Consider the following 17,264-nt stretch of genomic DNA (forward strand, 5'->3'; position numbering starts at 1 on the left):
AACTACAAGTACCGAACAATTAAATCGCTTCCATTTATAAAAATTATAGAAAATCATTTCAAAATAATAAACTTCAAAGGAACAAAAAAAAAAAAAAACTTTAATATTAGAAATTGCTTGTTATATCTCGTTAATAAAGAAAAACTAACAGAAAATATTATTTTGTAATTTTTAAAGCTAGACACAAATATACAAAAGTTTTATTTGGATTTTATATGCATAATTTGATAAACAAAATATTTTTCAGAGGGTCAAGAAATAAAAATTTCCTTACCTGAGCTGGTCCGTCATTATGTAATAATTTCTTTAGCTTCAGATATTCTACTGAGCTTACACAAAATACGTTAAGATTTTTTTCATATTCTTCAAACTCTTCATGGCTTGCTTTATTGACCTTGTCAACTTCTTTATCTTCATCGTTACTGCTACCATTGTTTGTGATGGTGTTGTTGGCATCAGTGCTATTATTTGCCCCAATATTTTCGGCCTCATCCTCTTCCTCATCAGGAGGAATATCATCATCACTATCCTCTGTACCCATTTTTGCCCTTCGCTCCATTTCCTAAAGAGAAAAATAATTTGAATTATCATATGAATATATTTCTACAAATACATCGAATCACACAATAACAGTGTTAGGTTTCCAATGTAGAAACTAAAAAATATTAAAACTTACAAAAAAATATACAGGTTTTATCTATGCCATATATATATATATATATATATATATATATATATATATATGCATGCTTGAATATGGCTTGATTAGAAGAGTGACTCTCCTTGGAAATATTATAGGATTTTACAATATTGAATAAAATCGACTGACAATATCTGGAAAGCATGCATCAAGTATTGGAAGGTAGTGTAACCATATTGAATTTATATGTGGCATCTGTATTTATTTATAGATGGGGAAAAATTGTCTCTAATTTATAAATATAAAGATAAAAATATGCATGGCTTTATATAGAAATCAAGATAAAGTACCATAAGGTCAAATTATTTAGCAAAGATAACTCGCAAAACCTCGATATGTGAAGTTGATTTTTGAGGTCATGATCGAGTAGAAAGAGATGCTGCCAGTTGAAATAAATATGCTGAAAATTTATGCTAAAGTAAACGAATGCTTCTTGATTCTAATATTAATCACGGAAATTTAGTAAGATCTCACATTTAATGCTCCTAGGTTTTTCTTAAAAGACTAGCAAGAAGTAAATTTTTTTGGGCAGCTTTTAAGTAAAAGTTGAAATAATTTTACCTTTCTTAATTTTTAATATAATTAGGTCCCAAAATCCATCCGCAACTCGCTTAATCGCAACTCAATAAACAATTATGTATGAGAAAGAGAAAAGAAAAACCTATAGCATTAGAAAAAAATGTTTTGTCCCCCATTTTCAGGGGACTTCTTCAGGATGATAAAATGATTGAGGAAAATTAATTTAAAACCAAGATTTTTGTGCTTCCTTAAAGATGATCACTCAGCATCACACTTACGTATATGGTGCATTTGAAAAACACACCAGCCGTACAGCAATATCACAGATGAGGTGATTAGCAAGATCTAACTGGTTGTTCAGGAATCTTTTAAAAGACACGTAGAAAGCTACATGCTCCATGTTTAGGTGTCCTGCCTGGTGATCTTGGTAGAGGCTCAGAGCAACTTCTTCAAGCGAGTTGTATTCAACAAAAATCCTCTAACAGATGTACTTTGAATTTTGAGAATGCATCAATTAGCCAAGATATGACATTTTTTATCATATGGCCAATGAGTAAATTAAAACCAATCACAATTAAAAACATCACAATGGTAAAAATATTTTAAAAATTTCTTTCAATCACAGAATTCTCATCTTTCATCTCTTCTCTATATTAATAAAATGGAAACAATTATTCTTGTTGATAATAAAATACCATAGCAAACAAAACGCTGCGATCAGACATTAATCCAAAATGGCCATGCTACCTGCATGTGTCTTATGTATGTTTTGGTTTAATTACAGTTCGTAAATTGCTACAATTTCTCTGCTCCAATTCACCAATTATATCTTTAAAGATAGTAGCATGGCAACTTACCCACTAATTATTTTCTACTTCCACTACTCCAGATGACAAAAGAGCTATTATTTCATAGAATATGCTTCTCATATTAAATATAAAAATAAATTATTTTAGTTCAGTTTTATGGTAAAAAAAATATCAAACTATTCTACATCTACAAACCCCAAAAGTCTCATCCACTTCCAACATAAGCATACCATTGAAGTCTCTTGTTTTGCATATATTTTACTATACTGTCTTGATTTGATCTTCCTCTAAGATAGCCAGAACTAAGCCTGTCTTTAAGACTCGCATTGCACATCTACTCTATCATCCTCATCTAATATTTTTATTCATGCAATGCATGTCCTAAACTATTGCTGGTCAGGTTTCACTTTCATACACCATCACACTGCATACACATGCCTGAGAGACTCTTCCCTTGGTAACACTACTGGTTAGTAATGGCAGATGTTCCCTGAATTTATGTAATAATTTGTTCATCTGACATAATGATTTGAGTGTTTGCTGATGGACAAGGAGATCAGAGTTCAATCCGCATTAGGGTCAGACCAAAGATTCCTTATGAAATATTCAACATTATGAGGTGAGGACCAAGTAGAACAAGTAAAGAAAAAAGGTGTTATCCTCCCTTACATTAAAAACAAATCCTCTGATATATTTATTTTAACATCTATATTATCCATAATTCCTATTTGTCATAATAAACAGATATCAGCTTCAAATATACAGACATGATTATTTTATTGTCTAGTTTTGATTCTCAACATTGAGACGAACGACTCTTGAATGTACTGAAAACAAAACAATAATCAATGCAAACAAGTTATTACCTTTAATCCTGCCTTAAAATCTTTCTTGATTTGTGATTTGGAATATTCATTTCTGGCTTTGGCACACACGGATGCGATGTGCTTCCTGTTAATTGATATGTCATGGTCAAGCTTTAAGATCTGTAAGTATAAATCAACATCAACAAATTGAAATTGCTACAGAATTACAATCAACATTTTTAATGAGACAAAAAATGTAACTGCCAATGTATGAGGGTTGTTTCAAAGTAAAGCCTCCTATTTTTATTTATTACTCAAAAAGTTGGAGAACTACAAAGATGAGAGTGGTACCATTATAATGAGTGAATTTTTGTACTCAGAATTTATTTTTCTACATAGTCACCACCATTCTCGATACACTTTTTTTACAAAGAAATTTAATGATGCATCTCTGCTTCTGGCATATATCCATGACAGGGGTTGCTATCTTAAAGTCTTACACCATTAATATCTGCAACAGAAAAATTAAACTTCCAGGTCATGAATGCATAAGTTTAGTCATCAGAACGATGGAATTTGTAGTCCGCCTGATTCATTTAGATGGAATAAAAATAAGAGGCATTACTTTTCGAACTTCTTGCGTAAGTAAATGAAACAAGAAATTAAACTGGAAAAATAGCTTCTACAGAATTGGGACAAGATTTTATAATCAATATTTTCAGATAAAAAACAATGGCTTCAACTGATTTTTTTGTCAATTCTTATAAGTTACAATGGTAGCTTCCAAATTATGCAGTTGCAATGACCTGAATATTACTGAATTATTAAAAAAAAAACAAAAAAACTTTAATCGTGTTAGCAGGTAAATAATTACCACCATCTTGTTTAATTCAAAACAGAAAATTACCTCCCTTTTGAACGCTCCTGTGACTTATGATTGTTTTCATCAAATTCTGTTTTTTATTTGTTACATGGAAGGGGGCAGATCCCAGTAATTAAAGGAACAACATAGATAAGTTTGAAAAGAATATTTGTTAAAAGGAAAAGTTTAGAATCGAACAGAGTTTCAAAAGTTAAAAGTGAATACATTGCGCAATCACAGGAATTTAGGAATTGTCTATTGTGTTTAGAAATAATGATAAATCAGAGGTCAGAGTTAAAACATTGGAAAATAAAAACGGTTTAGAAATTTTCTTCGTGTGGCTGAAGACGAGTTAAATACATATGGATATGTAAAATCCATGTGAGAATATTCACGTGGCTGAAGCACGTTTTGACGACAAAGAAGTTTCCAATATATTCAGAGAGTTAGTATTAGTCAGAGTAGAAAGTCGAGGAGAGTCAGAGAGAGCAGTAGAGACAGATAAGTCAGGGTAGAGTCAAGAAAGAGGAGAAACCTTTTTGGAAGCAGAGAGGAAGATAAGATAATATAGAATCTAAAAGGCATTAAATCCCTGATCATATCATCTGGATGGAATAAAAGGTCATCATATATTTATAAGTCTTGGTTTTTGTCGTCTTTCAACCATGAAAGGTAACGTGATTTTGTCTATCATATTTGTAAATGAATTTTATGTAACATCCTTCCAAAGTGTTAGAGCAAGCCCATCTCACCCCCATGGTTCACTACAGATTGTGCAGCTGCCATTGCACAAAGACAGCATGTGCTCTGCTAGCTCGTACATCATGTCAAATGCAAAAATTTCTTGATGCTAGAAATCATTGTAAGAGAGTAATAACCTCAGCCAAAAGAAGGCATGCTGAAATAACCAGGGAATGCATAGAATTACAGAAGATTGATAGAAGATTGAAAATGCAATAAGTATAAATGTAAAAAAAAAATAAAAAATCATTGAATCTTGGGTGTGTAACAAAAAGTGTTAAAAACAGAAATTTTCCCACAAAGTTAGAATAAGTAGGAAAAAAGAATTTTCCCTCAGTTTGTTAAAGGTTACACTGAAGTACACTACATGTTGTGAGAGGAAGTATGCAGTTGAGAAGTGAGATTGTGTTTAACGTGAAGGTAACTGTCAGTTTTTATTCCAACACACCGAAGGATTAACTGAAAAAAAGCAATTCAGCTAGATGTACTTGTTGTAAAAAATAAATAAACCTCAGATCAGATAATGGAGTTATTTGTTGTTCTTTTTAATTGCTTCTATTGTTTCAGCAACAAAATGAAAGAAGATAAATATCTCTACAACTGCTACATCAGTACTACAATCACTTTATACACACTAGATGCGACTACCTGTTGTGTTGTCTGTTTACATGTTAATATGAGAGACTCAGCTGTTTTCTCTTTGTTCTCATCTTGAGTATTATTTTCAATGTTTCATTCAGTGTAACACCCAAACCTCTTCAGGTGTATCTTGTCAAACTTCACAATCTTTCTCATAAATCTGAACGTTATTTTTTTATTTAATGCATGAGGGCCGCATGCTCTTCTTCCATCAGTCATGACTGGGTAGAAATCCTAAGTAATTCGCAATTGTATTTTGAGTGTCGCCCACACTGAGGATTGAACCTTACAACCTCCAGAAGAGTATAACTTTACAATTAAATTTTACCAAATACTTTATCCACTATGCCATAGGTCTGTGTAGATTTCAGGGATTGACAGAAAGATTCCAGAGTTCAACAAGATACACCTGAAGAAGGTTACATCGACAGAAACTTTGTGAAAGTAACACTTAAGATGAAAAAGCAGTCTGAAGAATTCATCGAAAAAATTCAGAAACATTGTTTTCTGCCATCTGGTTGCGTCCGCGCAATCTTTCATTTACTGCAATGAATGATTTACCTTTCCTGTAAATTTCTCAGCTTCTTTTCTCTTTGTTGCTAATTCTTTTTTCTTCTCTTCCATCACTTGAACTTTTTCTTTTGTTTCTGCTTTCAACTCATTCAGTTCATCTTCGTTCTGAAACGAGTAAAAAGTTTCCGCATAAAAATTTACATGAAAAAAAAAAGAAAACAAGTTTTAATTGCAGCTTTGTAACCAAATATCACATTCAAATCATAGCAAAAACTTTAATTTTTTATTATTAACAAATTAAATGTGCGTACTACCATTGTTACAAACAAAACTAGTGCAGGTTATTAGAAAGTAGGTTAGTAGAAAGATCTTAGCATGAATAATTTTAATATAAATACATTCATTTTTTGTAGATTTATATAACACTTTTATTTACTGAAATGAGATACGTTGTATTTTATGACAAGACCATTACATATATATATATATATATATATATATTTATTTCTATTAATTATAAACACATGGCCTTTTTTTCACAGAAATGTTTTTTTAGAGCATGGGCTATAAATATGGTCACTAAATGTGCGTGTGTGTGTGTGTGTTTTATTTATTTTTTTTACAAGGTGGTCACCACTTATCAAGGCCCGGAAGCCACTTGGGGATAAGGGTTATTGCGTGTACAGTACGTTAGTGTTGAGATTTAATAAAGTGTCTTACTAAAGGTTGCGGTTCATCAGGAATTTGTTTATGTTGGACTTTAAGACATCCAGGTTGTAGTCAGGTGGGAAACAGGCAAACAGAACGGAGTTCACAGGTGTGCACTTCTAAGAAAGAAGTTTTGTTCATGGAATCTACGTTTTGGTTTTGGCACGGATAAAGAGTGGGGAAAATTATTGACAGTGGTTTCAGCTAGACGGGTGTTTTTCGTGAAAGATTAGCGAGGGGAAACCAGGGATTGAAGCTCAGACGAGCATTTGCCATGGAAGTAACGATAAAACAAAGACAGGTTCGCAACGTCTCTCCTGCCCAGATGTGGCAGCAGTACTCCATCCTTGGACGTACTTGGCTTTTATACAGATAGAGAATTGCATCAGTAGTGAGACATCTTCTGGAGCGGTAGAAGGATCCTACCATTTATCCAGCGACCTTGGCAACAGACTTGATGTACGTGTTCCATTTCAGGTCAGGAGTAAAGGTTAAGCCCAGAAGCTTATCAAAACATGGGGCTTCCCCTAGACGAGAGCTACCCATTTCAATTGATGCCAGATGGGGATCAGAGCATTGATGATGTAAAGATAGGAGTTTGGCTTTAGATACATTAAAAGTAACCAGTCACCTCTTCCCCCACTCTACCAAGCGCTCGAGATCAGAGGAGAGAGAATCAGAGAGAACTTTGTCATTTAAGGCCTTTGATGTGTTGCCGTAGATGGTCGTGTCATCAGCATAGATGTCAACGAATGATTTAAGTATGTGTTTTGGAAGATCATTGATATATATCAAGAAGAGAGTTGGGCCCAGGATGGACCCTTGAGGGACTCCAGCATTAATACTGAGGGCCTTCGATTTCTGCCCATCAACCACTACTCTTATGAGCCTATCAGAGAGAAATGATTTAATGATTGAGAAAACATTTCCAGTTATACCGTAGTTGGAAATCTTGTGAAGTAGGCCTTTATGTCATACCTTATCGAAGGCTTTTGATATGTCAAGAGCAATTGCCCTAGAGAGGAAGCCTTTGTCAAGAGATTCACTAATCCTATGAGATAAAACCGTTAGCACATCTGCTGTAGATCTAGCAGAACGGAAACCATATTGCATGTCACTAAGAAGGTTATTTCTGCTGAGGTGGTTAACTACTTCTTTATTTAATATGGATTCCAGCAACTTACTCATGACACACAGGAGACTTATTGGTCTGTAGTGAGAGGGAGACCTGAATTCTTAAATACAGGGCATACTGATGAGGTTTTCCAGGGTGTTGGAAAGCACTTCTCCAATGCTTAAACAGTTTTGTAAGTATGGGGGCAAGTTCTGGTTGAAGCTTTTTCACCACTATAATTGGAATGCCATCAGGGCCAGTTGCTTTACTGGAATCAAGGTTCTTGATTAGCTTGGCGACCTCATGCACAGATATTTGTATGTTGCGTAGCGTATTGTCTGTTATAGGAGGAAATACGGGGAGTTGATGGCCTTCGTCACATAAGGTAGAATTAGCTGCAAAGTTCTTGGCAAATAGTTTGGCCTTGTCTGATGCTGACGAGATAACCTCAGGCCCATTGATGATGGTTGGGATAGAACGCATGCTTCTGTTCAGGATCCTGTTTGCTATTTGCCAAAACTGGTAGGAATCCAGCCGCTGCTCAGCCACTTTGGATTTAATGGACTGAGCATATAGCTCTCTTGCATTTTTTGTTACTCTTTTACAGTGGTTGCTGGTAGTCCTGAAAGCAGCTTTAGTCTCAGTACATCTATTACTTTGGTAGCTATGTGTTATACCGGCCTTCCTTGAACAGAAGAATTTACACGCTTTCCTAGCTTTGTACATTACTGTTAATACACTTGTTCCTTAACCGAACCTCGACTTGATTGTTCTTATTCTCACTGTTGTTCCACGACACAACAATATGGAAAAAGTGATTTCTGTGCGCGATGGCAGCAGCACATTCTGGGGAGAACCATGGCTGGCTGTTAGGTTTTTGTTGGAATTTTTTGGATGGAATGAATCTGTCTATGCCTACAATTAGCCATTCGGTCAGGTCTAATACTATGGAGGACACATCCTGTTTAAACATGGAATGTAGGGGTAGATCAGATATAAATGTACGGAAGCTATCCCAGTCAGCCATAGAGTATTGATATACAGTACAGTGGAGAGGTACGTATTAAGACTTATTGCATTTCGTTTTTATCTTACCTGATACAACAGAGTGGTCGGAAGATCCCAGAGGAGACAGAACGGAACATAAACATAGCTCAGGGGAAATTGTGAGAAAAAGGTCTAGAAGGCTAGCGTACTGACCGGAAGTATCGGGCACATGGGCGGGTTCGTGAACAATCTGGGTGAGGTCATAGGCAATAGCGAAATCATGACAGACCCCCCCCCCCCACTCATCATCTGTCTTGTTCGAGGGTCAGCCATTATATATATATATATATATATATATATATATACATACATACACACACACACACACATACACACGTTTAGTGACCGATGCCAAGTTCCTTCTTTTAGCAATCCACTTCCCTTATCTTAACATCTCTATAAAAACGATTTTTGCTACATTCCAAGAAAGCTTTCATATTACTTTTCCTCATTTATATAAATTTATATAAATAACATTTAGTACAAAAATATGAACATCCTATAAATTTCATAACCTTGTTTTAAGAGTAACAAGTATTTTTAGAACAAAACAAAAAACGTACTTCACTTCCTTCTGTTTCTTCCATGAGTGACTGAATCTCTGTGATAGCTTCCACTAGTTCTTTATGATCAGCTCTGGTTGCTTTCAGGTCAAGCCTTAATGTTTTCATTTCTGCCATTAATTTAGCTTTGCTCTGAATCAGCTTCTTTTTTTCAGCTTCCAAATCAGCAATAGCCTCTTCTTCTGCTTCAAACGATTCTTCAAGCTCTAAACTCCTAGAAAATTAAATTAAAAAAAAAGTTGAAAAAAAAAAAAATTAAAAAAAATGAACAAAGATTGACACTTTACCTTTTTAACATCACATTCTATAAAACTGTAGTTTTTTTTTTTTGAATTAATCAAATTTGAAAAAAAAAAAAAAAAAAAAAAAAAAAAGCTAAAAAAACTTGATTCATTCTTTTCAGGATGTTGTGAAATCATTTAAGAATTTCAGTTTTATTGGTTTTCACATTACAAACTCGTACAGAAAAAATTAAAATGTAATTTGTAAAAAGACAATTCTATATTCTATGATAAAAAATAAGTTATTCCCCTAGCTGATCTTAGCTTTTTTAGTCACGAGTAAAAAAATGTCTCCATATTACCAGTTATCCAGGAAGAACTACATAATTAAAAAAAAAAAAAAATTAAATAAACTGTAGCAAAGTACACTATTATATTACCAATAACATGGTACAACAATAACAAATCAAAATTGGTTATTCAGAATCAAAGATTGAGATTTCAGCTTGATTGCTATTTGAGTCCAACTTTTAAAATCTCACAAAATTATATGTTAAAAAAGCAGGAGAATGCCTACTAGACACTGTCCTCTAGTGTCTAAAATATTTCTGTAACAGGGTTTGTCATAAAAATCTGACATAAGAGTAATTTTCTCTACAAGTAAACCCTGACTAAATATTCAAAATAACATAGTATTCACTGGCCAAATTAGATCTCCTTGGTATGGTTAACCCATACTGGCTTTTACAAGGAATGATGCACCTTCTCCAAGTGATGTTACCTTAAGTAACAGCGTTAAGTTGGATACTCCACCAGACTACATGAATTCTTTTTCTGGGATCCAGTAATACCAAGAGATGACTAGAAAGGTATACTATAACATATTTAAATGATCCATTGTGGAGAGAAAATTATAGTCTTAACTTCTTCACTCAGTGTTTAAATGGTAAAAGAACTTTAATGGAATAGTTGAATAGCTCTCTTATACAGAGATCAAGTGTTAGTCCAAGGAAAATGTATTTCTGAGAACTTTGACTGAAGTAAAATAAAACAAAAAAATCTTTTTTATTATTATCTACAATTAATTTAGTTCACTGTGAACTAATTCTTTCATGGTCAACACTTTACATAGTATGTAAATGAATCCAATATAAGCAATTTTCTATAAATTTTATCATTAGAAACCGCAACATATATCAGTCTACGGAATGATATCATAAATGTTTTTACAGAATGATGCAATAATTAGAACGACGACTGAAACAAATCTCAAAAATTAAAGTTATTTAAATAACCTAAAATTAAGTGCAAGTAAGGAAGATATTTTAGTGTTTTGACATTTAAAAAAAAAAAATTATAAAATTTAAAAAATAAAAATCATTTAAATTTTAACAAAATTAATGAAGCACCTAAAAGTCTTTATATATCGTTAGAGTTTATTAGGCAAATGAGATGACGAAAATCTGAAATATATCAAGTGAAATTTTAACTACTTCCCACTCCCAAAATGTAACCTAATTGTTGAATATTGAAATAAACAGATTTTGAATTTTTTTTTCCATGTCCGCATTGTTAATTGTTGCAGATTTATCTGTTTACAAATTTCTCCTAGAGGATTTGATAGTCACATATTTCTATATAATCTGAAATTATATTACATGGGGTATTTGGATAAGTATATTTCATGTTGATCAAAGAAGGTACACCATTATTGTAGGATCTGAGTTTGTAATTGGCATCATTAAAAAAAAAGAAAAGAAAAAAAAAAGCACTTTATTTTTTTTAACTGGAAAATTATTAAGAAAAAAAAAAGAAGGATAATATGGTATTATGGACTGGGTGCAAAAGTCATTGAATCCTGACGAATGCTGAGGATTCCTATAGAACCTTACATTACTCCTCCATTTTCATATTGAAATACAGAACAAGTAAAGGTTCATTTTTAAACGTACAATTCAAAACTGACAGAATGATAAAATTTTCTAATACTTACCTAATGATTTCTGATGTGGTCAAAATGTCTGATTTGGTGCAAATGAAAGCAATGCTTCCATACTGACCATCCATCATCAGTTGTCGACGGAAACTCTCTCCTAGAATGTCTTTGGCAGTTCTGTCATCAATAGCTCGATGGATACTGGAAACCACCCATACAGCATTGCAATTTTTTAAATACTAAAAAAAAAGAAAAAGAAAGAAGAATTCAAGCACTGTTATGCTGAATAGAATTTCTTTTTACATTTAATAAAATTTAATGGTTTTTTAAAAAAATTTTTTTATTACATTTTCACCCCAAACAAGGCAAATTGTCACTTTGGTGTAGGGGGCTACTATCAAGGGTAACAACTACTGGGGTACTATGTAGGGATTTGGGCAGCAAGATGTCGGTTTACGTTACACTTGAACTTCTGCACGTCAGTACTGTTGGGGAAGCAGGGACCTGGAATGGAATTTCAGAGTCTAGCGGTTCTGGGGAAGAAACTATTGGAGTAAAAAGATCTTTTACATCTAGGGATCTCTACAGTGTGGGGGTGGGATTTAACAGCCTGTCGGGTTTGTCGAGGGTGCTCACGTCGTGGGGGCACAAGTGATTGCAGTTCGTCAGAGCATTCACCACTAAAATACTTGTAGAAAAGGCAGAGGGATGCAACATTTCGTCAATTGGACAGAGGCTGAAGCTTAGATGCCAGTTCAGGGCCTATCAGGCTTGTGACTCTCTTTTGAATCTTGTCAAGGAGCGAGAGACTAGTAGCAGATGCACCAGCCCAGATGTGACAGCAATACTCCATACATGGGCGAATGGTGGCCTTATAAAGGTACAGGATACTTTCGGGTGTTAGTAGTTTTCTAGCACGGTAGAGAGAGCCCACCTTTCTTGCAGCGGCCCTGGCAATGCCTTCAATGTAATTATTCCAACTCATGTTTCCTGTGAACGTTAGGCCAAGGAGTTTGAAAGATGCACTCTCAGATAAAGAGTCGTTGGCCATTGCTATACGTGGTAGAGAGGGTTTCTTGTAATTATTGAATGAAACTAGTTTAGTCTTGGCAGCATTGAACGCGACCAACCACTTTTGTCCCCATTCCACCACAGATTGGAGGTCTTCCTCTAGTGTTTCTGCCATTTCTTTAGAAATGTGTTCATTCGTCTTCCTGTCGTGCCTGCCATAGAGTGTAGTGTCATCCCTGGGGCAACCCCGCATTTATATCATATTGTTTAGATGTGCGACCGTCGAGGACAACCTGGATTTTTCTCTTATCTAAGAAGGATTTAATTATGTTAAAGCATTCTACCAGTGATACCGCATGATCTAATTTTCCTGAGGAGACCCTCATGCCATACACTGTGAAAAGCCTTAGATATATCTAGAGCTACCGCTCTGCCCTCCCCCGCTTTGTCCAGTGAATGGTATATACGTTCAGAGATTACAGTGAGGATGCCCGCTGTGGAACGGGCTTGTCTAAATCCATATTGTTTGTCAGTCAGAAGTTTAGCATCTGTAAGGTGATGGACTAGAGCATGGTTAATTATGGTCTCAAATATTTTGGCAAAAAGTGAGAGGAGTCTAATGGGGCGATAATTTGATGGGTCAGTCCTTTCGCCAGAATTCTTGAATACTGGTACAACAGAAGCAGTTTTCCAACAGCCCGGAAAGCAAGCTTCATTAAGGCATTTGTTGCAGAGTTTGGAGAGAACTGGAGCTACTTCGGCTGAGCACTTTTTTAATAGCACAGCTGGGATGAGATCGGGTCCACATGCTTTTTAAGTGTCAAGATTTTTTATGATAGCATGCACCTGAGCAGGGGTGATTTTCAGATCGTCTAGCGTGGCATCTGTCCGCATAGGAAAGTCAGGTAGGGGGTGGTTGGAAGGGTCCAGTGTGGAGTTTGAGGCAAACCGACTGGCAAGCATGTTAGCCTTGTTGGTTGCTGAGGAGACAACCTCGTGATTGTTGGTTAAAACAAAAGAACATTTTTTACATTTTAATTTGGAACTGATTTTATAAATACAAAATCAACTGATTTTATTAAGGCAGAAAAGAAAACTGACTAAAACCAATGACAGGTTTGGCAGCTTAAGTTCAAAGAACAACAGTATAATTAGTGTCTGCATGTATACAGTAAATAAAACGAAGAACAAAGGATAAACTTAATGAATATACGATCTCAATCACCAAATCCATTAAATGGCTTGGTAAGTTTTTTTTTTTTTTACTTTAGTTTATTTCAAATTTTAAAGACTAATAACTCAAGGAAAGAGGCTATTAGAGTAGAAAGTGTCTTAACATCTGAGTACTACAGGGATCATGCTGACAGGTTGATTAGGAATATATATATCATGGGAGCATCAATGCAGCACATTTGTTGGCGCACATTCCATTAAAATACTTGTTAAGCAAGCAAAAGAATGCAACATTGTGGATGAAGCTTATTCTGTAATTCAGTCTAATGTGCTGGCATATAACTTTTAGAAATTATGGCCAGGTCTTTATCCTTTTTTATCCATTTAAGTATATAAAGTATTTTGTGTATGATGCCTATTTAGCTGTCATGTGTGTGTGTGTATATATATATATATATATATATATGAATGAATGGAAATGTATAAAAAGGAATACAAAAAGTATAAAAGCTTATAACTTTTCTTTATTCGTTTTCAATTGGTGACGTGCAGGAATACAAAATAATATGAAACAAAATTAAAAAACTTTTTTTACAAGTACATAATTTTCGACCGATCCTTCAGTCTTCATTGGTGTAGTGAAAGTATGAGCATGCACGGGGAAAAGGGGAATGGAAAAGGAGGAGAAGGAGGTATAGCCAATGAGAAGGTGCCACGTCAGTTTTAAATATATACACATATAAGTACGCACATACACACATGCACACAGTACATATACATATATAAATGAAAAATTAAACAGTAAATAAAAATGAGAAACGCGCCTTTAACTGTCCAATCTTTTGAATTCTAACGATATATCTATATATCTATATATATATATATATATATATATATATATATATATATATATACACACACACACACACACGTGGCATAATCGCGTTAACACACCGGTTCTCGTCAGATCACTTAAGTTGAACAACGTTAAGATTGGCTAGTTCAAGATGGGTGACCATTTGGGAATTCTAGGCACTGTATGTGCATTGTTTCCAGCCGTCCTAAACCTCTACTTATCACTGGTATTCAACAATGCCGACTCAGGAAAGGTGTGGTTGGAGATTGCGCAACTATTATCACATAAATTCTATGTGCAGGCACCCTTAGAGTAAGTATCCATAGTATGTCAAGTTTGATGGAAGCTACTATATATATATATATATATATATATATATAGTTTACTGTCAATCGTATAGTCAATGCCTGCGCATTAAAAGGATATGCACAGACCCATCCGATTATGACACACAGGTAGGCATTTTAATCAACCACTTTCTTTGCAGAAACTATCCATTCAAAATATTAAAAGAAGCCATCAACAGAGCATCACACATTAGCAGACACAACCTACTAACATACAAAAACAAGAAAACATCCACATGAATAACTATGGTATTTCACTTTAATAATAAAACCAAATATTTATACAACCCCATGAAACAGATGTTCAAACAATTACAACAGGACCCCACACTCAACACAATATCCCCCCACCCACCCATTTGTGCCAAACGACAGCTCCCCAATTTACATTCTTTACTCACATCCACTCGGATTAACCGCACCCTTACATCTCAAGGAAACAAACCTTGCAACAGGTCCAGATGTCTAATATGTACACATATTAACACCAACAGCACATTCACCCCTCCAGGCATCAATATCCATCTCAAACTCTCCCCTCTCAACTGCAATAGCTCAAATGTAATATATCTGTTATACTGCACCGAATGCACAAAAGGCAATTACGTGGGGGAAACAGGCCTGGAATTCCACAAACATACGATTAGAGACAAATCTACACAGCATCCAGTAGCTATCCACTATAATTTATCTAACCACACAATAAACAACATCAGATACATCCTCATAGCATCCAATTTTATTACACAACATCAGAGACGAAAATATGAAAAAAAAAAAAAAAAAAAAAAAAAAAAAAAAAAAAAAAAAAAACTAATTCTAAAACTCAATATGCACACATCAGGCCTTAACAAAAACCTGGGACTACTCAATGACAATTTCTATAACAGCAAAGATTTTCCATAAACATTTTCCTTAAGACTGAAATACACAGTGGGATGGGGTAAATTTTTTTTTTTATTACATTTTCACCCCAAACAAGGCAAATTGCCACTTTGGTGTAGGGGGCTACTATCAGGGGCAACAACTACTGGGGTACTATGTAGGGATTTGGGCAGCAAGGTGTCGGTTTACGTTACACTTGAACTTCTGCACGTCAGTACTGTTGGGGAAGCAGGGACCTGGGATGGAATTCCAGAGTCTAGCGGTTCTGGGGAAGAAACTATTGGAGTAAAAAGATCTTTTACATCTAGGGATCTCTACAGTGTGGGGGTGGGATTTAGCAGCCTGTCGGGTTTGTCGAGGGTGCACACGTCGTGGGGGCACAAGTGATTGCAGTTCGTCAGAGCATTCACCACTAAAATACTTGTAGAAAAGGCAGAGGGATGCAACATTTCGTCGATGGGACAGAGGCTGAAGCTTAGATGCCAGTTCAGGGCCTATCAGGTTTGCGAGACTCTCTTTTGAACCTTGTCAAGGAGCGAGAGACTAGTAGCAGATGCACCAGCCCAGATGTGGCAGCAATACTCCATACATGGGCGAATGGTGGCCCTATAGAGGTACAGGATACTTTCGGGTGTTAGTAGTTTTCTAGCACGGTAGAGAGAGCCCACCTTTCTTGCAGCGGCCCTGGCAATGCCTTCAATGTAATTATTCCAACTCATGTTTCCTGTGAACGTTAGGCCAAGGAGTTTGAAAGATGCACTCTCAGATAAAGAGTCGTTGGCCATTGCTATGGGTGGTAGAGAGGGTTTCTTGTAATTATTGAATGAAACTAGTTTAGTCTTGGCAGCATTGAACGCGACCAACCACTTTTGTCCCCATTCCACTACAGATTGGAGGTCTTTCTCTAGTGTTTCTGCCATTTCTTTAGAAATGTGTTCATTCGTCTTCCTGTCGTGCCTGCCATAGAGTGTAGTGTCATCAGCATATTTACCCATCTCAGAGGCAATGTTGTCGGGGAGGTCATTTATGAATATCAGGAACAATAGAGGTCCAAGGATAGAACCCTGGGGCACCCCCGCATTTATATCATATTGTTTAGATGTACGACCATCGAGGACAACCTGGATTTTCCTCTCTTGCTAACTCTTTTCGAAACCTTCACATTTTCCCTAAATTTTTTTCTTCTTTATATTGTTGCACACATTGGTCTATGTATGTGTATAGGTGGTTGGTTGTTTTTGTTTTACGGCATATCAACCCCTTTCAGGTTATTTAATGCCAAATCCAAAGATTTTGAAGAAAGATTTTTTTAATAGAATATATTTGTTGTTTTCAAGTCAGTTTCTATTTAACCCATAGTTGGGAACCTAACAGATACTACCACTCCAGGTCAGAGTGGACCTGGGAGCAATGGCAATTAAAAGGGTGGCTCCACACTCCCCAAAGCCTACAAGCTGGGGCCTCACCACTGGATATAGTTTAAGGTCATATATGTGTATGTATTATGTACGCATATATGTACGTATTTATACGAGTATGTGTATATGTACATGAATATGTATGTACACATCTGTATGCGTATATGTATATATGTGTATATGTGGGCCTGTTTTTTCAAAACACATTCTGTAAGTGTTAATTTTCTTCATATTACTGTATATGTATATATATATATATATATATATATATGTATTTCTTGCACACCTATACCTCTTTTCCCGTCCCTTTCTCTTTCCCTACATTAGCTTATGCAGACTTGTGTATGTGTATTTGTTAGTATATGTATGTATGTATATGTACATATATATATGTGA

The 17,264-nt window shown here is 35.2% G+C and overlaps 1 protein-coding gene across 8 annotated transcripts in view; it reads right to left on the bottom strand.

Moving 5' to 3' along the window:
- The window catches only part of LOC145277569 (uncharacterized), a 449,159-nt gene that overhangs the window by 44,054 nt on the left and 387,841 nt on the right, over positions 1-17,264 (bottom strand). For all 8 annotated transcript variants that reach the window (XR_013868159.1, XM_080129058.1, XM_080129054.1 and 5 more), the window contains 5 exons: positions 11,236-11,417; positions 9,022-9,235; positions 5,638-5,754; positions 2,895-3,014; positions 275-562 (listed from right to left, as the gene is read on the bottom strand). Coding sequence is in view for 7 of the 8 variants with exons in the window: in XM_080129058.1 (XP_079985184.1) it covers positions 275-562; positions 2,895-3,014; positions 5,638-5,754; positions 9,022-9,235; positions 11,236-11,417 (921 nt within the window). In the remaining variant the exon portion in view is untranslated. The remainder of the gene's footprint in view (positions 1-274; positions 563-2,894; positions 3,015-5,637; positions 5,755-9,021; positions 9,236-11,235; positions 11,418-17,264) is intronic.

Source organism: Euprymna scolopes, chromosome 6 (assembly GCF_053919585.1).
Source record: "Euprymna scolopes isolate OS-2025 chromosome 6, ASM5391958v1, whole genome shotgun sequence".
Classification (NCBI taxonomy): domain Eukaryota; kingdom Metazoa; phylum Mollusca; class Cephalopoda; order Sepiida; family Sepiolidae; genus Euprymna; species Euprymna scolopes.